A 26836-nucleotide genomic window follows, 5' to 3' on the forward strand; every position below is an offset into this window, starting at 1 on the left:
GCACATAATGCTAAACTGAGATTAAGTTTCTTCACATAATAAATTTTTAATGAGCTTTCCTGTTTACACAGTAGCATTGTAAGCAAAGCTTCTTGTAGATGCATGAACATCCTGAACTACTCCATCAGGAAGGAGCTGTTTCTGTGTTTTATTTGTACATTTTATTTCTTGAATAATTATTTTGGGTTCTAAGGACTGAGATGAAATGAAGTAAATTAAAAAGATATCAGTGACATTTTCTTGGGAGAGAAAAAAAAAAGTTTGCTGTGTAAAAGCCTCAATGACATATTTAAAATTACATGCCACTGTGATAATATTTCAATAGAATCTTTTAAAATTTCCATTAGGCTATTTCATAGCATGTCAGTTCAGACTTCATATTGCTATCACAACAACTCATTGAGTTCTAATAACTGACGGAATGAAGTAGAACTGAAACATTAGCTTAAATCAACCTGCATTCTCTGCCAGTGAAATGCAAAGGACGATAAAGTAGAGATATTAGATTTGATACTATGGCCCTAATTACTGCTTTTTGTGCTTTGTTTTAGGTGTGGTTCTGGAACTAGAGTGACAAGCCAAAACTACCTTTGAATATAAACAAGGTGGAGGTAAATGATGTTGTAGTCCAGTTGTGTACACTCAGAAATTTAGTCATTACACTAGTGCCTTTTGCATTTATTTGCACTTATTCTCAGCCACTATTGTGATTGTAAGCCATTATCTCCCAAAATACTTCTTCCTACCATGTTTCTCAAGATGACAGCCAATGACATTTCATTTGTGGCATTTCAAATACTTGCATATACTGTCATCTACCTACAAATGCTGGAAAGTACTTTGAAAACATTTAACATTATCTTACATAAAAATATCCCCCCCCCCTTCAAAAATAAGACACTCCTGTATTTATCTTCTGTAGCTTTGCAAAAGATAAAGTTTCAAACCAGCAATCCATCCTATATTTATCAGAGTATTTCTAGTAAAGTTTACAATCTCCCATTAACACATCTGCCCACAAAATGAGTCCTAAAGACTAATGACAGATTATATTCTATTTATCCTTCCACATTCAATAGAAATACCAAGATTGAATCAGTAATATACAGAAAGTAGAGGCAACATCCCCTCATTTCAGCCACCTGCTAAGATGAGAGAACATGCAATATATCTTTTCTTATTCTTGATAAAGAATTATCTGGTTTTCAAGGATGCTAAATCCATTTTCTAGCATTGCTCTCTTTATACTTGTGAAGAAAATCTGGATTATTTTTTTTAATTTATCTATGCTTGGTCTAAACTTATGATTACCACTTGAATGTTAATCATCCCCTTCTTACTCTGCTTTTAGAAAACACAAAGAAATATTTCATTCTTTCCTTATAGAAAATATTTTAACATTTGTAAGGCTCTATCTTCTTCACTTCACCATTGTGAAAGCTTTACACTTCCTTTAAGTTGATTGATCTCTCACAACAGCTTACATTTTGCAACGTCTTAGAAACCAGACTTGCCCATCTTTTATTTCCTTCTTCATGTTAATGAGAGCTTAGGAAGACCCTAGGATATTGGAACTAAGATATAACAAAGAGAAAGATTTGGGAAGTTGTGTAACAAATATCTGATTTTTCAGAAAGACTGATCTACTCAGCTCTAAAGGACAAAGTGCAAGACATTATTTTTTGAAGAGTGGAACCCTGAAAAGTTCACACATTTTGTCATTGCTGTATTAAACACTAAATTGCTTTCCATTTTTCTTAAAATAAGGCCACCTTAAAATGTGAAAGTTCAGATAGGCATGGTACTAAGGCATAGACGTATGTCATAATAATTCAGTTTTCATATTTCCCTCTTCAAGTAATTATTGAGATTCATTGATCTACTTCAATGGGACGTGGCCCCTTCTCAGATAGTTGTGTGACTGCCTGAGGTAGCTGCTGGTTGGTTTGGGTTCTTCTTTTGTCCGCGACTAACTAGGACTTCATTTTGGATATAATTCTCAAAGGACATGAAAAAAGAGGATGAAGGCTTAAACAGAAAATAAACCAAACCCCAAAATATTGCGTATGCACCCTAAAAGAGTTTTGATTCAAATGCCAATCCTTATAAATTTAAACACTATTTGCACTATACTGCTGTTTGGGGATTTTAATTCCATACATGAGTGCATTTGAGCATTTGTGTGTTCGTGTGTGTAAGCCTGAGAGTGATAAAATCCCAAATAAAGAGAATCTTGCTTTTCATGAAGCATTAGCTAGCTTTTTTAGAGTTTGGCAGGCTGTCACTGATGCTGGAAATTATCAGCCTGTTGAAGGAAGTTTAAGTTTATATAATGGATAGAATATGCTCTCACAAAGCATATTCTTCATCACCAGGAAAACAAAACAAACAACTTTCACAGAATCACAGAATAACCAGGTTGGAAGAGACCCACTGGATCACCAAGTCCAACTTTGACTCATTAGGCTAAAAATAAAATTAATATTAAAAAGTGAGGAAGCAGAAAGCAGTCATGCTAATGTTGACACATTACGCTAATAAAGACCTGAAATATATATAACCTTTAAAGCAGATTATAATCACTTGCTAAGACTGCACACAATTTTCTTCAGATTCTAGATCAAACAAGGCCTTTTGTGATGTAAAATATTGAGTTGTGAGCAAGGATTATCATAATCTACTGGCTCTTTTTAATTGTCTGGACAAAAAAGCATGAACTAACTCTCCTTACTTTTCTTTAAAAAACACCATGTGTGCATTAATAAGCATACATTTCCTAACTCCACTTCAATTGTCTAGGTCAGAAAGTAACCGTAGGAGACTACCTACATTCAGGCTGCTGCTGAAAAATTTACTGAATATAACATCTCCTACAACACACACTAGAAAATGTAAACTATGTAAAATATACATGACTATGGAGCACTTAAGCAAAAAAGAGATTATGCTTTACATAAGCTTTGCATTGTAAGCATTTAAAAAATGCGCTATAAAAGATAACGTTAGTAATAGCACTAACATATGCATATCTTTCATATACTCAACTTGCAACTGTATAATTTAATTATATCAAACATTGTTCATAAAAATAACCATCTTTAAATTAAAAACAAACAAACCAACCAACAAAAAAATCCCCAAACCAAACACCAACACAGAAGACCAAGCCATGTCAAAACTACTGCTGTAATAAGGTAAAATAAACATCTCTCAAATGCTAAAATGGAGAACTTTAAAATGTGATTGAAGCCATCCTGTTCTTGTCAGGGCTCAGTTGTTCTATGTGCATGTAACTGTTGTGTGGCACAGATTGCGGATGTGAAGAAATTGTTCTGTCTCCTCCAACACTCAAAATAAGAGCATTATTGCAGCTAGTAGATTTAAAATAAAAATGCAGGTGTTTTTGCAGGGAGGTCTGCAATTGAGCCGTGGAAGTCCTTATTGCATCATGTTGTGCAGACTTTAGAAAGGTTAAAGAAGACTGAAATCCATCAAGGGTAGTTGCAATAAGAGATATATTTGACTTACAATCTCTGATTCTCAAATTGTTAGAGGCTGTAAAAATACCACAAGGAAGTTTTATTACAAGACTGCTCTGCTCACATATTCTTCCCTATGTACTAGTTTTCAGTCACTACCACAGATAGAATAAAAGGCAAGATGAGTCCTAGGTATGAACCAGCATAATCTGTTGTACATATTATGACTGAAAAAACCTACTGAATTTGGGATTGCAAGCACTGAACCTCTACAGTACTTAATTGTTTCAGTAATTTGGACTTTATAATTCCTGTTGGCTAAAATTAGGAATCAAAGTGAAGTACCTATAATAAATACAATTTTTTTCTCTTCAGTGTTAGCGTGCTTGGTTGGTTGGTTGTTTTCCTCCTTGCTTTCAATCTCTGTGTATTGAGGACATTATGAGATAAATAATTAAAGCTCTGTGCCATGGCAGTTGGGCTTGCATGGGTTACTCAAAATAAGAATCCACAATATGGAAGCCTGGAATGCTGTCCAAATTGGAAAGAAACAGGATGTCGGACATCAAGGTGAAGAACAACAATGCAGGAGAAAGCATCTGTGAAGTGGATCAGAAGGTGAGTAATGTGGGGGTTGTTCTATAGCAGCCCAGAACTGAATATAAAGTCTTTATGACAAAGGTTCATCTCCTTTGCACTCACTCTTTCTTCAAGCCAAATAATTTCTTGCATTGCAACTTCTCCAATTAGTATGATTACTTATTGTCCCCTTCTTGACAATTCAAATGACTGTCTTGGATTTTCAGTGCTGAGGATGAATTCAATTTCCCAGGCATATTTACGAGCTCCTACATTTTCATGTATTTGCTTCTGTCAAGTGCTTCAAACATATCCACAGAAATTTGGCTGTCTCAGTGCTTTGTTCTTGATTACAGCCTGCAATTTGGTTATTCTGTTGCCCCAGCGGTAGCAAAAATTTGTCCAGACTCATGCGCTTCAACCAAAACATTTATTGATGTGTGGACAAATAATGGTCAGCTTTGAATACTTTGTACAAGTATTTTTCCTGTTCTCTTCCACCTTTTCCTTTAAAGACTTCTCTCAAAATTTCAAGAAGTATTTCTGCACTTGGTCAGTGCAGCTCTTGAACTGATATCCACATTGAATGATTTTCCAATAATACTGATCCACTCATTCTGGCTGATTATCTGTAATCCATTTCCCAGGTGGAATATTGTATTAACTGGTTTCTTTCAAGTACAATAAAAGAGCAGACTTGCTATTTTCCAACAATGCAAACAATGACAGAGAACAGCTACTACTACTTTTTTCCATATGACATGATGATGAACAGCAAGCATATAAACCAATATCATATACGGACCAATGTGAGAACAGCTTATATACTTTCAACTTTCTATGAATATTGCTTATAAAAATAATTTTAACTGTTTCTGCAGAAACATAATCAATTCATCCTTCCTGTCAATGACAAACATGCTATAACCTGTAGAGTTATAGTTTTGATCCAACAATAAATCTTCAAAACAACAATGAAATTTCTTGGAAGTTTCTTGAAGAAGTTCTACGGGGATGTAGTTTGTGGAGCGGTGTGTTAGGATGCATAACTCCTTGGTGCTCATAGAGAGAATTAAAAGTTTGTCATGTCAAGTTGGAATCCGCTCTGGACCCTTCTGCACAGCCAGCCTTAACTAATACAAATTACAAATTATTCTATTTTTCACTATTTATTAGCTCCAACAGCAACAAAGTACACAGAGAATTGACAAAAACTGGATAACACCGTAAGATAAATAAAGAATGTCACTATATTTCCAGTGAGATATTAATTTACAGCTCTTACCAATAAAGTAGTATAAAGTATATGAAGTTTATAGACTACTCACACAAAGATTATCATCCAACAAGAACTGTATGAGCCACATACAGCTATCATATCAGATAGGTATTATCATATACTGAAAGAGGACATATTTAGTGAGATGAGATTTCCCTTTTGCTACTGCAGTAATACATTCAAAAGTATTGGCATACTCACCACAGTTAGCTTCATCTGATCCATCAGCACAATCTGGGTCTTCATCACAAACCCACAGTTTAGAAATGCAGTGTTTTGTTGTTTTACACTGGAAATGGTCTGGAGAACAACTGTTTTCAGCTTTAAATGAAAGAATTTAAAATTAAATCTAGACATTTCTGCCAATATTCAAAATATTTGTTTCAATGAAATGAATATTAAGTATTCAAAACTCAGAAATTTGGTGTCTAGCATCACTTACGTAAAATCTGTAAGAAAAGAGTATTCAGGATTATATTGCTTGTAATTTAATCTTTTTATATCTTATTTTACACAAAAGAGTAAGGTCAAACAAATCTAACAAACAAAGGATTTATTGTGATGTTCTTTTAACAACAAGTCAGCTTAACATTGATACAATTGAACCACTTCAGTAAAGCCATCAGTTTTTTTCCTTGCTCCCTAGGCCATCAGTTTTCAGTTCTGAAGGTCAATTAGTTTGAAGGACTACGGCATCTCTCAATGCTTTAATTGAAAAGGTAATCAAAATTACATACAGTTTTAGTAAATTCTGTGCTTGCTGTTAACATAGCCCATGGGTTAATATTGAGAAAATGTTGAGAATTATTTTACTTATCAGTTTGGAAAACCAAGTTTTTTAATTAATCGTACAGCAAGATAAAGATGCAAAGATGCAGCTAGTCTTCATCTTATTCTTTCAGGATGCTTCAAGTTAAAATTTAACTGCTTTAACTTTAGAAAAGCCATTTGAAAACAAAAAAGAGGCTCAGTGCACTCATGTGAGTCTACATCAACTCCCTCACAAGTATATATGCCAGACCTTCCTATTTCCTAAACTAAGAAGCAAGAATAGTAAAGTGTATATATATATATATGTATATATGGACTGGACTGTGAGCTATCTATTTATGATCAGATACGTAATTATTTAGATATGCACATGCACAAGAATCTCCAACTTGTTCTAAACTGAATTGAACATAGGTGGAAAACATCATGATCTGGGGTTTTTTTATGATGTTTTCCCACATGAATGTTTGTCCTGCTTTTCCCTAGTGAACTCCATAAGGTTCTTTTAATGAACTTTACTATCCCTGTTGAAAAGCAATTTGCTCCTTGATACGATCATTCTTGTCTCTTGGGTTTGAGACAAAAATGTTTAAGTTTGTTAAAAGTTGGTGAATCATTTCTTTCAGGGTCAAGTTTCCATAAATTTACAGTGCTCGAATCATAAAGCATTTAGACCTGGCTATGTTGCTAACTATACCTATAAGAAATAATACCGATCCTCAGCTAGGACACCTCACTAGGAGATTTCAAAGTGCTTTACAAGGAAAATCAGCGTAATCATGTCCACTTTACATACAGAAAATCTTAAGTACAAAATGTGACGTTTTCAAAGTCACCAGATATCTAAACCAAAATGGTGGTAGAGCTGAAGAAAAGCTCTATATCTTATGAATTGTAGTCCCGTGAACATAGAATTAAACAGACAATCTCATCTGTTATCTGTCTTGTCACCGGACCCACGTCAATGTGGATTTTTTGGCTGACCTACTTAAAACCTCTCCTTTTCATAATCTCCCCAAAGGCAACTGAAGAGTTCTCAGAAGCCACGAGTGAGGTTTTATTAAAATATAAACTAGCACAGTTAACTTTCTTAAGAGGGCAGCTCATAAAGGCTTGGTAAGACAGAAGAGAAATAAAACCTGTATATAATTAACCTCCCCAACTCCCCACTAGATCTTTGCAGGTGAGTTGATATGGCTGAGCTTCAGACAATTCAAAAGCTTGCTTTATGTCACAGTACACTGTCCTATCCCCACTAACAAATAAGAATTTTTCATCTCTATCACCACTGACCCTGACCCTCTCTCTCCCACAGTCCCTGAGCACTACTGTGCTGCAGACTCCGCTGCTCTGATTTCATCTGTGTCAGCTATACCTCAAGCTTTTGGGAACCTTTCACATACCACGTGCAGTTCTTTATAATGAAAAAAGCAATCTCTTCCACGGGAGTTTACCTGACCCCACTTAATCAGGTTTTAAAGAAACGCAACATGCAAAACAACATATAACACCATCTGTCAGAGGCTACAGCTCTGCTGAGCTGTTTGAAAGATGGCCATTAAACATGACGATCAACAAAGCCTTTGTATCCTTAGCAACCCTTCCCTTGGAGAAGGCCACGCTCTTTGCAGAAATGCAGCATGTGCAAACCCTGAGAAAACTAACTCAGAAAACAGGAATAAGCACCTTAGATCAGCAGTAGACCTGAATAATGAATCAAGTGAAGGACAGAGTTGTATTTCAAGACAGCATCATAATTTTAATTACAAAATGATCAAAGACATGGGCTGTTCAATACATTTCCATTGTAAATCTGAAAATATTTTCTCTACTTATATCTAATAAATACAAAGTGAAAACGAATTTATGAAAAGTAAGATATATTAAAAGTTGAGTAATTGGAAATCTTCAATTAGTGAAGAACCCCCCAGAGGAAAGGGAGTAGAAAAGGTAAACTCCATCAAAGAAAAAGAACGTAAAGGAGCTATGGATCTACACCCTTTTCAATAGAAGACGTAGAAATCCATCTTTTTGCATTGAAATGCTGCAAGGCATGGCAGATGAAAGCCTCAAGAAAACAAATCATTTGTGAGGTGGTTAAGAGTAAAGTGAGTGTTTCATCCTAAGTCAGCAACCCAATTAAATGCTTGAGATTAACTGTCTTCTTTGCAATGACTTTTAAAAAATGAAGTTAATAAATGACATTTTAGCTTTTTCTCTTGTATATGAAGCATTGTACATCAAACCATGCCAAGTTTCAACTGCTTTGCATGTTTGCATGTTGGTTTACATAAAGAACACTTACAGTACTTGACATATACTTCAGTTGCCTGTTTAAAACCAGATAAGGTGTTCAGAGCAAAAGTCTCTAAAGATTACTTACGACAGTCTCTTTCATCTTCTTCATCACCACAATCATCCTGTCCATTGCATCTCAGATTTATTGGAATACACTTCTGATTCTTTGTGCACTTGAACTGACCTGACAGACAGACATGTGTGTCTGTAAGTTAAAAGAATAAAAATATCAAGTTAAAAAGATTAAAAGATAAAGATTAAAATAATTAAAAATCTAAAGGCAGAAGAATAAAAATAAAAAATTAGTTTCTTGACAAAACTTATAGCAGGGCATATAAATCAGTTTAGCATGTTTCTTAAGTCTACAATATAAATAATCACCTACCACAATTCAGTTCATCAGAATTGTCCCCACAATCATTCTCTCCATCACAGATAAAGGCTGGAAGAGCACAAAGTCCAGTTCCACACTGGAAACGTCCTGGCTGACATCTGAATTCAGCTGATTAAAAAGAAAACTGCTTATCAACACTATCACAGGAATGGTTAGAGTATCAATAGTGTTGTTCTTCCACTATGGACTAATCAAAAGAACTTATAAACCATTGCCTTTGCCTATATAGTCTCAATCTGAGGACATATTCATAATTTAAATGTACATGTATTATTTAAAATTAGTTTCAAAGTCTGAGATTTTAAATTCTCACAACTATGGTTCTGCATTACTAATGAAACAGAATGCAACCCTCTACAGGTTGATGATATCAGCTCAACAGAGACTTGCAATTTAGGCTATAAACACTTGAGTTCAAATCTGGATATAAGAAACTAATCTATCCCAGCCTAATTCTATTTCTCTTGAAACATCCAACATTTTCATTCTCACAGCCACTGCCATTTGAGCGAATGAGCAATTATGCACCTCTACAGTAATATTTCATATAAACAGAGTAGCTTAAAATGTAATCTTATGTAGAATGATCACATATGTTATAGCTTGCATCAAAGGCCTCTACAGCAGAAGAGAACTAATTATAAAATGGTAACAGTATGGATGAGAGATTCAACACAAAAAAAAAATGAAATAAACTGCTACTTTACCAGAAGATTGTAAAACACTTAGTGAAGCATTTTGTGTGTATGAGCTTGAGAAAGGAGGGCAACAGTCTTTTGATTTATGTGGATTTAAATATAGTATTAAGGTAGTCAATGTATAGGACTGAAACATATAATCATCAACTGATATTACTGTTTACGAATCCAGTACACTAGATAGGTGCTTTGTGAACAAGTAAGTAAACTTGCAGTCAGCTGTCACAGCAACCATCCTTTGTGACGCTGAAAACATCATTATAATTTACTTCCAGCTGTCTACAATTCAACAAGGAAACACTGCAATAACCTACTATTTGGACTATGGGAAGTTATCAAGAAATACACTGTATATATGCTCTACCTTCAGGTTAATCAACATATTAATCAATGATCTGGATGAGGGTACAGTGTGTACACTCAGCAAGTTTGCTGATGACATAAAACTGGGAGGAGAGGCTGATACACCAGAAGCCTGTGCTGCAATTCAGCAAGACCCTGACAGGCTGCGGAGTTGAGCGGAGAGGATCCTAATGAGGTTCAACAAAGGCAAGTGTAGAGTCCTGTACCTAGGGACGAACAATCCCATGCACCACTACAGGTTAGGTGTTGACTGGCTGGAAAACAGCTCTGCAGAGAAAGACCTCGGAGTCCTGGTGGACAACAAGTTTACAATGAGCCAGAAACGTGCTCTCATGGCCAAGAAGGTGAAAAGTATACTGGGGTGTAATAAGAACAGCATGGCCACCAGGTCAGGGGAGGTTCTCCTCCTCCTCATCTACTCTGCCCTTGTGAGGCCCCATCTGGAGTCCCCTGTCCAGTTCTGGGCTCTCCAGCTCAAGACAAGGAAGTGGTTCTGCAAACCAAAGCTTTAAGACCACCATCTCACCCCTTCCTAACATACATAAAGTGTTGTATTTGATTTGGACTCTACTGACACAAATGAGTTCCAAATCCAGAATGCACTTACGACATTCCTCAGGCTCGTCAGAGCCATCTCCACAGTCATCGACAGTGTCACACTTCCACCAAAATGGAATACATTTGTCAGTTTTGCAACGGAACTGTAAAAGGAAAGAAAGAAGGAAGAAAAACTATGATATGAATTCTTACATACTTATTTTTAAACAGAAATAGTACAGGCCATGAAAAATTATACACACTGCTTAAGTCATGGTTCCATTAACCAACTCCGGCTGTTAATTTCACAAACCTTATTTTTTAAATATTCTTTTTTCTGGAGGTGTTTTGCACTGAGACCTCCACTGATAAGAATCAATGCAGTTTCAGACAACATTGCTGCACTGATTTACAGTGCCCCTGATATGAATCATTCATTGCATTTTGTTGCATTCTATGATTCAGTCCTTTAAGATCTTGTTCAAAATAGCCATTTCAATTCTTAAATGGTCTTTGTAGGCTGTTAAATTTGACTTAATATAATTTTTCCATGTAAACCAAAACACTGACAGTTACAGCAAAGGGCCTTAACACGCAGCACTGTACTTGCATACAGTATTGCTTATTTCTTTGAATTAAAAGAGAAAATCAGAAGCTAGGCCTTCCAACTTTCAAATGGATAAAATATTTGTACAAACAAGAAAAATCCATTCTAAGACCTTCGCAGAGCCTCTACTGTGATCTCAGGTAACATTGTACCTCTGTTCTGAATGGAAGAAGAATATAAAGAAAACAAAGAGCAGAATTACTTGATGCAATCTTCTATGGCCAAACCTCAAATCAGAGCTCATTATGTAGCTAATACAAAGGAGAAAATTCTGTATGAATATGTTCTATGGGTTTCAAGCCATTTACGTAGTAGGACCTATACCATTCTTGTATTCCACTGAGGGACATTCTGCATAACAGACTGGGTTTGAAACACAGCTATTCTAAATTGTTAAAACTGTTCCACAAAGGTATGCATCTCAGACTAGCTCAGCAGAAGGCCCTCAAATGTAGGAGACACTCAGACAATTCTGATTCTTAATATTTTCTATTTGCTAACTTAGTCTTTCAGCTTTTTAACTCTTTTCAAGTGTTTAGATCCTGCTACGCTGTGCATGAAAATGCTTACATTCTCTTCTAAACTGACTCTATGCAGAATCGCGTTTCAAAGTCATGGATGTGACTGGAATGGCCCTGAATGGCCAGAGTCTGTGTTCTAAGGTCTGATGCGCTTTGCAATAAACAATTTCTCAGGTCAAATTAGCCTTCAAAAGACAGCTGAAATTCTGCAGATGTGTAAAATCAGACACTCAACTTCTTCAGAAACACTTAACAGTGGATGTTCAAGAGCAACAGAGGAACAGCTATGATCCCACAGCATAATCCAAAAATCTTAACTAACAAAGTCTATTTTTGCCACTGACCTCCACATTCAATGTCAACAGACTGACAAATTATCAAGCCGTAAACAGAATTCGAAATTGGAAAAAGCAAATAATAAACAATGTCAACCTGTAACTGTCTGTATGAAGCAGCTTCTTCTGTTTAACCCTGCCATCCATCCTATGGAATCCAAAACTGATAAAATATTGCTACTGCTATTACAATTGCTATTTCGAGAATCCAAAATATGATGTCATCCTTCAGCGCAGGCTACTAAATAACAGGGAATAGAGCCATTCGATGAACTGTTAGCATACAAGTTCACTGTGGAATAAGCTTCCAGTGCTATTTAATACAAATTTAAATAAAATCCCCAAAACCAGAAGAAAGTGCTGTTTTTTAAACCAAACATGTTTGGGAAGCTACATATGGGAGAAAAATATGTAAGGAATTCCTCATTTTACAAGTTTGTAACACTTTGGGTTTGTTCATCATTTAATGGGAAGTAACAAGCAGACAGAAAATAGAAAAGAAATTACGCACAAAGTAAAATCACACCCAACATCTTAAGGGAACAGAAGAAGACGGCAGGAAGGTTTCTTAAATAATATTATTGCTTGAATAAAACTGTATACCATTTATGAAGATAACCACTGTTTCACAAAAACTAAGGGTAAAACCCTTTCTCTAACGAGTACAGACAAAATGCGTCATGATACAGAACCAACTAACTTTCTGGGTAGAACAGTCTGAAGACTTTCATCAAAGTGGTTCTTTTATAAGAAATCACACAGTCTACTTATTCTACCTCATATTTTAATAAAAAACAATAACAAGTATTTATTTCAAGTACTAGGGAATCAAACTCCCATAAGACCTCGTCATAACTAATGAAATTGTTAATTAATTGCACATACTACTATTTCTATTTCAGCTACTGGGTTGCCTTTAATGTAACCCTATCTAGCTAACTGAACTGAGCTCAATTTCTTGTATTAATGTAAAGTTCATTCATGCATGAATACTCCCAAATCATTGTTATAAACACTTTCTATATTTATGTTCCATATTTTATATAAATGCTTTTTCAAAGCAATTTTTATGGGTTTAGTTGCTGCATTTGTTCTAGGGACTGGCAGAAACATCCACAGTTGAAAGGGAACAAATTCCACATTCTCCGGAAAAAAGGCAATTGCAAGTTTATTTTCATCTAATAACCTTGAAGACGAAACACTTTAAATGCACCCATGAGTTACCTTGTCTTCAGCTCCTTTGACTGATGCGTCCACATTTCACAGGCACCAGCATTCATTATTTAAAACCGTGTGGAAACTCTGTAATAGATAATTCCCACTCACTCTCCCCTCCCTTTGTATGCACGTACCTGACTGGCAGTACAGTTGGATAAGCACGTCTTGTTGTCCGCAGCGAGGTAAAAGTTAGTGGGACAGGCACAAGTAAACATCTTACCAGGGGCTAGAAGGCATAAATGACTGCAACCACCATTGTTTACTGTACACAGATGTTTAGACACTGTGGACAGAATAGGAAAAGAATATCAGAGCCTATTATTTCAGGGTATCTGCTTTATAGAGGAAGAATTACACATCCTATTTTTACAATGGAATGTCTCAAAACAATAACCCACGGCAGGCAACATTCTTTTTTGCCTTTAAGCTATTCTTTTTTTTTTTTGTATGCAAAAATTAATTATTACTGCGGATATATATTCAACATTGGAAGGATTAGACGAAGAAAGAAGCACTATTTTTTTTTATAATGAGACAAAAAATTAGCCTATCTAGGTCAAGTGCCAAATTGTATTCATTTACAACTCAAATACAGGGACATCAGGAGATCAGACACAATCATAACGCCTACATTCTCTGACATTCTCTCAGTGCGACATGTTTCTAAATAACGTGATTCTTCTACATTATTAACTTGTCAAATAATAAGGTTAAATGTTTTCATAACACATTGTTCCTACGTTGAAAATTGGTATCCTGGACTGTAATGCAACTTAACATTCTACACTTCTGGTCAGGACCTGGGTTAATTTTTAAGCACCCAAATTGGGATTATGTCACTGAACAAGATACATAATATTTATTTAATACCAGACATTCTTACAACATTAATCATAAGCTTATGTTAAAAATGCTAATTTGAAATCTTCCACAATTTGAAACAAAATAAATAACAATAAATCACTGCAGATAAACAAGCTTCCATTAACTCTGCAACTTGCTACTACTTGAAATACATCAATAGGCTGTACAGAAAGTATAGGCAGGTTAATTACCATCAGGTTGCCTGTAAGAATGATACACCTGGATGTCTGTTATGGTATGCCACGAGTTAATCAGTGATAGTCTGTCTGATCCAGAGGTTTTGTGGGCACGGCTGAGTGATTTGGTTTTCCCATCTGTCCAGTATATGTAGTCTTCAAACAATGTTAGTGCAATCACCCCTGGAATATCTTGATTAGGGACTGTAAGAAGAGATGCTGATTAATGTTCATTCTTGGAAGACTGCCAGTTAAAAGATTCCATACTGCATAGGTTGACAGATACAACTGCTATATAATGTCTTGAGAATAATTGTCATGACAATATGTCAAGCCTAGAGGGTTCTTTATTACTAGTTACGATAAAGATGGATGGGGTATGAGCTCTGCTTCCTTAGCGCTAATTGGCCCGATCAGTGTTAAGGAAATGAAAGTATTTCAGTTGACAAAAACCATCTCCAGATTCTAAACCAATGACATGACAAGTTTTAAAGTAGAACATAACATAAGTATTACTTCACCTATTCTTCACAGAAGGCCAACATTAATTTGCTGTCTGAGAGGGATAAAGGTTATTAGAATACATATAATATGTAAGCCATACATCTTCAGATGCACTGTCTCTAACACACTTTAAAGCAATTAATAGTGCTTTGTTTTTGGCAAAATATACTGACAAAAGAGATTGGCGAAAATGTTTTGCATTAAAATAAACATAGCATTAAGAGGGCTTACTGCTGATTCCTGTCATAACTAACCGTACAATTGTTAGTCCAATTACTTTGTGCCAGCAACAGAATCTTGTTAATTAAAACTGATACTCGTTTTGATTTTCAAGACACTTATTTGCATAGTAAAGTGCAACATGGGGGCATATTCAACAACATATTCAATAATTATGATGGACAAAAAACACAGAATGCAAAATCACCACCCTAATTAATTTGAGTGAAAACTCAAATTTGCTTTTATGATTCCTTTTCCTACCACAGCCTCCTCCTACCAGAGATGGGTGAGTCCCTTGCAATCCCTCCTTTTCCAACAGGCCTTCTACGGCCACTTACAGTTCTCAATTAGGGTTTCCTTCTATACATAAATCCTGGATTATTTTACACTCAATACTAATCCCAAACAGGGCTTGACCATGAAAAAGATGAGAAATGTGATAAGGAAGTGGAGGGAGAAAAGAAAAGGAAGGCACAGGCCTATCAGAAAACTGTATAAAATAGGAGGAAGAAATATAATTTGGTAGTAAAAGGGAAAAATGGGACACTTGCAACAGATCAGAAGCAGTGGGAAATAAAAAAAAATATTACGCACTTGAACACAAACGAAAATTACTATTGATAACATACTAAAGGGAGATAAAGTGCTGCATGAGCTTAAAAGGAGAACAGCCACACACAGTACCTCCAAAAAGGGAGATACACAATTATGAAGAAATATGATAAGCGTGCAAAGACTTGAAATGGATGTCCATCCATCTCCTGTGTCTTGTACTTATTTTGACTCAAGAATACAAATTTGTGTGCTGTAAGTTGTATCTGGTATAAAAATGTGTGAACTCTTTTCCCTCGTATTTTTTTCAGTACTTCTACTTAAGTATAAAAAAAAAATGTTAATTTGACTTCAGGGGTGAAAACCATGCCACCTAGGATTTCTTAACTACAGCATATGCTTACTGAAGAAGTCATGTAGAAGAAGTGAAGCCCAGTCTCACTCAGCTCTTACTGAAATACAAATATTTCCACAAGTCAAAGCAAATACTCCAACTAAACCGAATAACAGCAACAACAGCAAAAAGGCCTCATTGTCAGCTGGTAATATCCATGTGCCAAGAAAAAGTGTCCTTAAAAAGGACAAATGCTGACTACTCCTAATCAATAAACATGACAAAAGTATCTCTATCACATCTATCAAGGTTAGATTTTCTTTGGCATTCAGCTCCTGTTTCAAGATTAAGCTTACTGATCACTTCACGTGGAAGGTAGAAAGAGATCTGTCTGTTCCCTTTCCAAAAAGAAGGGACTGCAGCCTTGCCATGCCCTAGCACAAAGTCTACAAGAAGAGAAGGGGTCAAAGATTCCTGTCATGCTCCTCCTGAAGATGCATTTACCCAGCTAGTGTTCCAATGTTGGTATCTGCTAAAGGTTGTTGCTAAGAATGTGGTAAATTACCTTTATTTTCCCCACGTGGCATTAGAGTAGTTTCTGCTTAAAGATTTTGGCACCCAGAGACAGAAAATTTACTTTGGTGAAAAATATCTTAAAAAAACCAGGTTATGCTAATTTGCATTCCATTCTCTGCAACTCTAGATTTCCTGAGCTGCAGTAAAATAAAAATAAAAAGCCTACTGACATCCTGACCCAAATGCAATCAGTAATGAACTCTTAGGAAGAATTAAGAATCCCCCAAAGACAAACTGCATCAAGGAAGGACAACACTTAGTAAGAAAACAGCCTACAAAATAAACAAACTTGGAAATTGCTGATCTGCTCTTGTGCTGCAATTACTGGCCCAAGCTGTCCTCCTTTCCACTTGAGCTCCTTTGCAACCATTTTTGTCTCATTTCACATTCAACTTGTAACCTCTTCAAGACACAGTCAATACTCTTTTATCTCTGCGTAACGCTTATTCCTACTACTTGCTTCTTTTGATAAAGGATCTGAAGTGCTTAGACAATGCAAGTAATAATGACAGTAAGATTATTTTTATTAAACCTGTGAAAAAGTGTGTAATTTTGACAGATGTAATTAAATTTAAGTATGCTACATTAAAACACTAATTTTTTTAAAGATGACACAGTCTATAATCACTATCACTTTTATTTAATTGACACTTTGATTTAAAAAAAAAAAAAAACACCTGCCAAATTCAATGAACAGAAAAAAAAATTCATGTAATATATTTCATAGCAACATGTGCATGCATACATATTCTTTGCTGCAAATGTAATATCTACATCACATACCCATACTGGTTAAGTACAGAAGATAAGCTTGACCATTAAGCGGCAGGATATTTTCTCAGTCAAAAATGTTATTGAAGTAGTGAAAATAGAGTATTTCAGTATAATAAGCTCACACAAAAATTGTTATGCATCCCAAAACTACTTTTATGAAAGGCTCAGGAAATTTAGACTTAAATCTAAACATCTGAAGGCACAAATGTGTCTGGTATTAAAGCTGACAATTACACATGACTTATAATAATACTCTGAGAAGAGATGAATAAGTTTTCAGAAATCTGCCTATAAAATCATTTGATCATATCTAGGACTGAAATATTTTATTGTCCCACTTTTTCATGTTTTATTGCCTTTTAATTTGACTACCAGCAGTTGTTTATATGTCAGTTAAAGTGTAGCCACGTGGAGTACCATATTGTTACAACAGTGATTAAGCTATTCTTAAATCCATACAAATCACTATTTGAGAGGAATGTCTCAGTGTGCTAATGAGTTTCAAACATTCTGATTAATTTTCAGATTTATAGAGACCATTTATGCACCTACCAGTCTCTACATCTTGCTCCTGGTTTCAGTATTCAACCCTACTCTGCACCCCAAACTATTCCTTCCTTCATATTTCCCTTTGTGCTCCTGCCTGGATTATCTCCTGCCGTCATCCGAGTACAGAAAGTGTTAAGCCCCTTTGGTTTCTCTCATTTATCTTCCACCAAAACTACAAGAGCTGTTCACCACTCTGCAGCTTCCTCCATCCAAAAAGAGAAGCTGTGACTTGCTTTCCATTTTTGATTGCTTTCAACTAAACAGGGGAAGACACAGCAATATAAGAGAAACTGTAGTTTATCTTCTCTCTTCTGGTTGCTTTCCAATGGGAACAAACACACAGGAAGTAATGTCCATCCCTTAAAATTTGTGACGGTACATGTTCAGCTCACATGGAAGCTTTATAGACTTTACCAGTGAATGTCTATCAAGTTTTTGGTGATCATGAAGAAAAACTATTTTCAAAAGTTCATAGTTTAACCAAATTTGGGCATATTGTCACAGGAACAATGGAAGATACAGAAACAAACTTGTTGACAGTCTTTAAAAACTGGAGACTGTGGAACACCGGAATAATGAAAGTGTGTGAATTGCCTTTAATATGGGTCATTCTGTGTACTTTTCATAAATATTATCCTTTAAAAGAGATAGAATAGAATAAAATAAAATAATGAGATTTAGGAAGGCATATGAATCGGGGAATTTAATCTGAACGATTATGAAAACTGAACTAGATTCCAGTAGAGGAGGTGAAGCAATTATCAATTTGTGCTATCAGATGTTGCTATAAAGAGTAATTCCAAAGACACCTCAAAAGTTGGGAAAAAACTGTTGCAGTATCAGAACTACTGTTTATTTCTCATCTGCTGTGAGAAAGCGTCTTTTCAGACTTCTGTAATTTTTGAGCTGTGAAAACTGCAGTATAAATCTGGAAGGAAATGATTTCTGTAATCTCTTACGTTACTTTTACATTAGGGCAATTTCATAAATAATTGGATTTACTATTTCATAAGATGCTGGTGGCAGAGTTCAGAATCATACAAAATTTCTCACTTTCTACATACAAAACCCTTACAATTAGCAATTTCTGAAATAACAGGTGCTGAAAATGAAAAGAGGTTGCAATATCCCAAGGCCCTTACACAGGATACTTTAAAATCTACATATATGTACACTGATAACGAAGTTTGTAAACACTCAGACAGAAGCCAGTTCTGAAGATAAGGTTTTTTTTCAAACTGAAATACCATAGGAAAGTTCCTCTCAACTATATTACAACTAAAGATGTCATTTATAAGTACTGAATTCATGTAAGGTCCAACACTTCTTCATTGCTTACTTTTCATGCTCCTGTAAGATGAGGCAATGCAGCACTTAATTTTTGTTTTCACAGTATAAAACATCAAAGAACTTGGCATAGTTAAGGACTAATCTCAGCTCGGTGAATCTTCTGCAGTTCCTAAACTGGACTATCAGATTCTAATTTTATAGTTTCATTATACTGAAATTCTCATCTTCAAAGAGTGAAATGGGAAAATTGTAGGCACCACTGGGTTTTTGGAGCTCTGAAGGACAGAGAAACCTGCAAGAGGCAATCAGATACCTAGGGAACTGTGAAGCTTGCATCTCCTCTGGGCAGTGGGAACCAAAAGCAGCTGTTAAGTCTGACAAATTCTTAAATGTGTTCTTTTTTTTAAAGCTCGTAGAAGTAAACCAGCTTAGTGCTTAGCCAGATTAGTGCTTCAATGCTTGCTTAATCATTTACCGTGCATAACATTTGTGAATGCTGCAGTGCTAAATTGGCTAAGCTCTAAAGACAGTTTACATAATCAAGCATTAAACTTCAAATAGATAAGCAAGGTCATTGCTGCCCCTAGCGCCAAGAAGAGCTCCCAAGTACTGTAAGATTTCTGGCCTAGTTAGCATGTTTTCAAAGTTCTCACTAGGACTCTCTTGACGATTATGAAAGCCCATTTCTCTATTGAAATGCAGAGGAATTTTCCAGGAGAAAAACAGCAGATGTTCTCTTTTCCTCAAAATTCTTCATGATTTGTAAGAAAGAAAAAAAAAATAAATAGTTGTTGCAAAAAAAATGTTAACACTAAGACTTAAATTTCCAAAATACATACAAATTCCATTGCATGTAATAAATACTCGTTGTTTTAACATAAAGTATGTCAATTAGTATAAGACTGTTCTGTTTATCCTCAAGAAGTATCTAGCCTAGAACACTGCAGCCTATTCATACAATAATACCTCTTTATGATGCAAGATACACCCATTCTGACAAAATACTTATTGTCTGAGTCTTGTGAAATTCTCCATGGCATTTTCTGATATATTTTGTGAGAGTCAATTTAAGATCCAAAAAAAACCCAACAAACCAGCTCTCAGAAAAACCTCATAGCAACCTCACTCCATCCTCAAAGGGCACAGAAATAGGTGAAAAACCACTTATTATAAGTAGCTCTTCAGGTTGCATCATTCAAATGATTCTGATGTAGATTTTTTTTCTCTGCTCTGTGAGGAAGCATTTTATGTACGTTGTATCTGCATCTTTATCATTCTCCATTTGAAAAGTAAAAGGGTAGAATAAACTCAACCTACCCTTAGTTAACTTTTACAATACAAAGCATCTCAAAATGACAAAGGAAAATGGACCATGTGAACAATATAACTTCAAGAAACACAGTTATCACAAAATGTGAAACTGATCTTTCTTATTTAAGCGCTTATCAAAATGGATTACAGTGTCTCAAACCAGAATGCTAAAAAGAATCATAGTTTTGCTTCCTCAAAATTAATTTGCAATTGTTAAATTTTATTGTCTGACAATACTTTTAGTCTTGTGCTGAAACACAAAGACATACAAAACTTATTTGCTAGTTGGTTCCAGAAGAAGGGGAGCAGCAAGAAAAAGATTTTAATGAAAGACAAATAGATCATTAATGTAGGAGCTTTGTAAAATTCTCAAAGTACCCTTTGGAGCACCTACAGGAATGTTTCATCTGTTTTAGACACTGAGAATTCTATCGCTTCTTTATTAAATCCACACAAACTTTTCTACAACTTGATTTTGGTTTGATAATCACATTTTGAATGAAGCTCCTGACAAAGGAAAGTGACAAAAAGCACTTGCTAAGGAAAAAATCTTCCTCCCACGACTTAAATACCTTAGCATGTCCCAAAGCATATTTCTTATTGCTTGAATAATTATAAATCAACTGCCCTTATAATACATATGTCCTCAAAAGATGTAAACCACCAGATTTACACAGACACTGTCTCCTTTGGAACTTGCCTCAGATATTTAACTGGTACCAAAGTTTTATAAATTTTCATTCACAAACGGAAATGGTAAAACTTTCAGGCACAAAAGCCTAAGCAATGTCCAGTAATACTTTACTTCTAACACTTTCACTGTAATACCTAGAGAGTCAGACACAGTCATGAATGCATCTAGCTGTCTAAAAGTAACAGTGGTGGATGCTCATGAATGAGAAGGAGAATTTGCTGTATGAAACACTGCTCCTCACTGGTACCAGCTGTGGAAAAACTGTGACAATTTCCTTCTTTCTAGATTCACATATCCTCAAGGGAAGGTGTGAATTCTGTGAAAATAAAAGCATTCAAAGCTGATTTTACCCACTTGGGCAAGAGAAATCCACAGACTGGAGACAGAGCAAAGACAGCATGACTGGGATTTTGCAGATATCTTCTGAAATTTGGTGACAGGAAAACATTTTCTGAAGAAGAAAAAATTCTGTAACTTTTAGGTTGAAAGAGAAAATTGAGAAGGGTTTGACCACTGCAGTCAGGTGAGAGTTAAGAGAGACACATTGGGTATCATTTACTTCTTTCCTTTGAAAGATCCAGAAAGAAAACTAAGAGGATAATTGCATGAGAACAAAATAGCAGGATAGCAGCACAGGGAATAACATCAAGAGGAGTATGTGGCTTTGCTTCATCTGTCAGAAAAATAGACTGTCAGCAGGAATGCAGCTGGCACTCAGGGGTACGTCTGGTCAAGTACTGCTTAGGTGAGCAGGTTATGAATGTCCTGTGTTCATTACAAAAAAACATGGAAGTTAGTGCTGAGATTAATGGGAATGTTTACAGCTCTTATAGCTATTGCTGTAGTCTCTCCTATCTACCATCTTAAATAACTGTCACTGAACTGTTCATTGTCTACTTAAAACTTCTATTCTTGGATAGAAGGCTATTAAACTTTCATTTGTGTGTTTGTTTTATTTCAGAGTGAAGCTTCAATCTGAAAATACAATTATTTCATGAACTCTGATTTAGAGAAAAGTTGGAAGCATCCGGTACAAGATAAAAGCCTAAAAACCCCAAAATATATGAAATTTTACCAGGATGGCAGTAGTTCTGAGGTTTGGGAAAAGCTTGTGAAAGGGAGCTCAAGTAAAATTGTTTCATCTCAAAAAAGAAAAAAAAAAACAAACAAAAAACCAACTCAATATACCGATAATGAGTATTTCCTATATGTGAATTAAAGTGAAAGATCTTTAATTACACCATTTGGAACATGAGAACCATTCATCAAAGTGTACTTTTATAAAAAAACACTTTATAGATAAAAGATAGTAGCTTTTTGATTAACTTTCAGATGAGAAGCAGAACACAGGGATAAAGATTGCTTCACTACACTGGTATTTAAAAAGTTGTTATTTTATCCATCTACCAGGAAAGCTCCAAATTGCATTTTCAATACTGGTCTCCTTATTGACTCACGCTGAGCAGACTAATGGGCATTTCCAGGCTGGAGAAAAGGTTGAATTTAACTATAACCTGACACATGGCACACAGGATCTATCCCTTCTGCTTTTCAACCACCAAGTTTCATGGCTTTGTGAATTGAAGGATGTATATTGTTAATAAACTATTATAAAGTACAGAGTTTACAGGACAGCCTCTGGTTGCCAAGTCAGCTCCTAGAGTTTCTGTTTTCCTTTGAAAGCTTTTCCATGGACTTCTCTTACTGCTTGTTTAAAAATTATTCATATTCACAACAGAGAAGGAGTATGACAAGCAGCTTTTCAGATATTGATAAAATATATCAATAAAGGTTGCAAAACTGTTTTAAAGTACATTTTTTTACATAACTACATGTAATATGCAAAACATTTTCAATATAGAAATTATTTTAAAAAATAAAATACAAATTAAAAAAAAAGGTGTTGACCAACCTTTATGTCTGTGAGATCCATCCATGTCAGAAAACTCAATATGATTTTCATCAGCCCAATACAGTCTGTGGTTGACATAATCTATTGTAAGAGCCATAGGTCTAGATATCTGTGTTTCTATGACAACTGTTTGACTGGAGCCATCCATCCCAACACGGCCAATGTGAGGATACTCACAGCAATCAATCCAGTACAAGTATCTATAAACCAAAATACAACAGTTGCTTCATTTAGAGAGCAAAAATAACAAAATTAATTAACTTATTTATTTGATCTCAAGAGTAAATCAGTAATTATTCTATGATTTTTCAGATAGCTTTTTGGATTTTTCTAGACTTCTCTGAGAGTGGTTACATGTAAAGAAGTCAAACAGCAAAGTCATTATGTTCAAAGTGATTTTATCAAATTCCTTATAGAGTAGTAAAAAGTGCATTGAAATTGCTTAGTTTTGATCCCTTAGAACTTGAGGTACTGCTCAGATGTGGCCTAAATTATTTTGGAAACCAGTAAACAGTGTTAACACGACTGTTCTCTTCAGTGAAAAATAAACAAAATCTAAGCATTGTCTTTCATGGAATATGAACATTTGTTATTTAGTAGCACACTTAAAGTTTTTAAAAAATATGATTTCTTCCTACCAAAAGAAAACATTTAGAGAGTAGCAAATACAACAAAAAAGGGTTTAGTACCTCCATTCATCTTTCTATTATGACAATTCTATATGTAATGGTGATATGGTAAGCATTTTAGACAACTGATATCTAGGGTAACTGGAAGTTAGATAATAAAAAAAACTAATTAGCATTTCTTCTCTTCTGTTTTTATAAAAAATATTTAAACATAAAATTAGGATTAAATACGAATTACTGCAAAATGGTTGCTTCGTACCCAGCTCGAGGATCCAAGGACAGATCTCTAGGAAACTTCAGTCTTTTGCTCACAAGGACAGTAGGGTATAAGCCGTTGAGTTTAGACACTTCAATAATTCTCTTTTCAGTGTCAGACCAATAGAGATTCTTCCCGATCCAATCAACAGCCAGTGCATTGGGAACAGCTGTATTGTGGACTACCTAGAAAAGTACAGATGTCATAAATTATTCATCTAAATGCAGGGAAAAGGAACAAAGATTCAAAAATTAATAATACTAGAAAACTGAAATGTTTTATATATATATATCATACAGTGACACACAACACGGAAAAATAGGTATTATTGCTTGTTAAATAATGACACTTCTGAAAGAATAAGACTTCTGAAGTAACTAAGGCAATGTGACACTTTGGAGTGTGGAGTGGAGAATATTATGATTTAGTAAATAGGAAATTTCCAATGTTCCTGCATTATGCACTAAACTGTAATAGTTTTCTGTCTTTCATTTTTCATCTTAAGTTTCTGATTTTCTTTTTGGCCTCATTTTGAAAAATGTATTTTCTTTCCTTTACTACCTTTCATAGAAGAGGATGGAGATGAGGCTCCCCTCTGTACAGAGTGCCCTCAAACGTATCTGCTTATTAGCTCACCAGTTCTCCCACCAGTCTACACTGGCATATATTTCATTTTAATATCACAGTGATGCCATGTGTCATCATGACAGACGATAAGGACACTCAACTCAGGCAAACAGAAAAAGATTACCTAGCTGGAAAGTAAATACTGTGGTTTTATTTCCAACACTCATATGGCAGAAGAAAGAGGAACTTTTTAAGAATGACTCAAATTTCAAAAGGTCGACATTAAGGAATAAATTATGAGTCAGAAGTAATCCAGTTACCTACTGGAAAGCCTATGCACTAGTGACAGGGATGTGTTATTCTAAGGGGTTTTGATGACCTGAATAACCGAGGCTTGAACAAATGCCTCTAGATATACATGATTACAAATCACGTCATGATTGCGTGACTCAGTCTTGCTTGACTGCGAGTACTTCATGTTAAGTGTTGAGTGACATTTGAATGCTCCCAATCAGCAGAGTCCAACTTCAAGGCTCAAAAATTCTATTCCTGATAAGGTCTATTTTGACCTATTCTATGCCTGATTATGTCCTGATTAGATCTATGAACTAGAAGTTACGGGGTTGGGGTGGGGGAGGAAACAAATAAAAATCAGAGAGTGTAATACTTAAAAATATTCAGAATTTCTTAAGTACTAATAATGGGTTTATCACTGCCCTGTGCATTCTAATTTATTGTCATCTCCACCACTAAAAGCATGTGCAATAGACCACAAACTATAAACCTGATTATGTTTATTTACATGAAAAAGTTGTTGCTTCAATTACATAACCATCTCCTCCATGGAAAAGAAAAAGGAGATGCCATCAGGTTTTCCAGATCAAGAAAGCTAATGTCAGTATACTGAAAAGATCTTTGAAAAGGGAAATGCTAAGTAATATATTAAACCATATCATTTACTGTACTAGTATATTTATTTATAATAAACAATATAACAAGAAGTATGAAGGGAAAGAAATGAAATAAGAAATTAATACTTAAAGGGAAAAGTTGGACAACTATAAAAATGCTTTCATGACCAAAAATATTTAAACACGTTTACTAGGAAACAAATTATTTGTAACATCAATTATAAAATATGTGTTATGGTAACATTAAAATCTAAGTCAAAGAGACAAAATTATCGTAGGGCACTAGATAAAACACTACTGACAGGATACCAGACAGCTGCAATACATAATTCTTAATGAATTTTTGCATATGTTTAGCTTTCAGAGGCCAAATCTGGGACAAGTTTTTCAGGGGAAAAAAAAATCTTATGAAGATTAAATGTACTTATTTTCACAATTTTTAATTTGAATTTGGTATCCTATTTGATCAAAATCTCCATCAAGATGACACTAAACTTGTAAACTGAAAAATATTAATGAAGGAAAAAAGAAATTCTATCTGTACCTCCAACCGAAAAGTTTTTTCTAATGGGTGTTCAAATTTTTGAAGCATTTCCTTAAAACATGGAATTAGTATTACACTAATGGAAAGCAGCAGGCCTATTTTGTACTCTCCCATCTGTCAACTGCAACTTTTTGACTCGGAAAAATTCTTTGTTCTTCTTGAAATAATTACGATTAGAAAGAAATGGTCTTTCTTAGTCTTGAAAACATTCTTTAAATATAACAAAATACAGATTCATCCAGAATGGACAAAAGCTGAATAGGATGCTTTGTAAAATGTTTAAAGGCAATAAATATGATTCAGCAATCTAAAGGATTTTAAACCCACACTTGCTCATCTCTGCTTTTTTACAGGAATAATCTTTGCTAGGACTCATTAGAATGTCCGAGTGAATGCTGGATTTTACTTTTACCCCAAAGCAATCATGATGCCATGACTTTTGCTCATCCACAAGGGTTTTTTTAAAGTTTTAAAACCAATTATTTCTGTGTGAAGGATGGAAACAAGGTTCACTGATGCCAGTCGCTTCCAAACCTTTACCCTCAAGAAGACTAAAGTCAGTAGACTAAAGTCATATCTCTGAGGATATGTCAGTCTACGTAGTGCTGCAAAGGAAAAATATAAATATCCTCTCCCTGCATAATATTAAGGTGTACAATGAGGCAACAAAATTTGCAGGATATGTTATTGCTGATTTGTTTCTTGTTTAAGAAGGTCAGACATAAGAGAATAAGCACAAAATTCCCTACTGCTTATCAGAAATTCTGGAAAAATATTCGCATAAGTCAACAAATGTGCTTAATAGTGCATTTGTGGATTCTTTCCACTACAGAGGCAAGACAGGTAGTGTAGAAATGGGAGCACAGTTTTATTCTGGCTTATTCACGTTAAAGACATGAGTTATTTTTGTTATCAGTATAGTAGAGATAAGTTAAAAAGAACTGAAGAGCATGGAAAGTTGCATACAAAGAAATAATACATCAGCGTATTTACACAGCTAACATCTTATTATACCTCATTTTGTTTGGTGTCCTGTAAACCACAGTGAACTGACAATTTAGTCGGCTTTCAATTAAGTCATAAGGAATTTAG

The 26836-nt window shown here is 35.0% G+C and overlaps 1 protein-coding gene across 1 annotated transcript in view; it reads right to left on the reverse strand.

The window, feature by feature from the left end:
• LRP1B (LDL receptor related protein 1B) overlaps nt 1-26836 on the reverse strand; it is a 699724-nt gene that overhangs the window by 76849 nt on the left and 596039 nt on the right. The window contains exons 59-66 of the mRNA XM_069861579.1: nt 23726-23907; nt 22838-23037; nt 14135-14323; nt 13214-13362; nt 10469-10562; nt 8792-8908; nt 8492-8611; nt 5539-5658 (exon numbers count right to left, since the gene is read on the reverse strand). Of these exons, the coding sequence (XP_069717680.1) occupies nt 5539-5658; nt 8492-8611; nt 8792-8908; nt 10469-10562; nt 13214-13362; nt 14135-14323; nt 22838-23037; nt 23726-23907 (1171 nt within the window). The remainder of the gene's footprint in view (nt 1-5538; nt 5659-8491; nt 8612-8791; nt 8909-10468; nt 10563-13213; nt 13363-14134; nt 14324-22837; nt 23038-23725; nt 23908-26836) is intronic.

The sequence above is a fragment of the Phaenicophaeus curvirostris genome, chromosome 7 (genome assembly GCF_032191515.1).
Source record: "Phaenicophaeus curvirostris isolate KB17595 chromosome 7, BPBGC_Pcur_1.0, whole genome shotgun sequence".
In the NCBI taxonomy this organism is placed as follows: domain Eukaryota; kingdom Metazoa; phylum Chordata; class Aves; order Cuculiformes; family Cuculidae; genus Phaenicophaeus; species Phaenicophaeus curvirostris.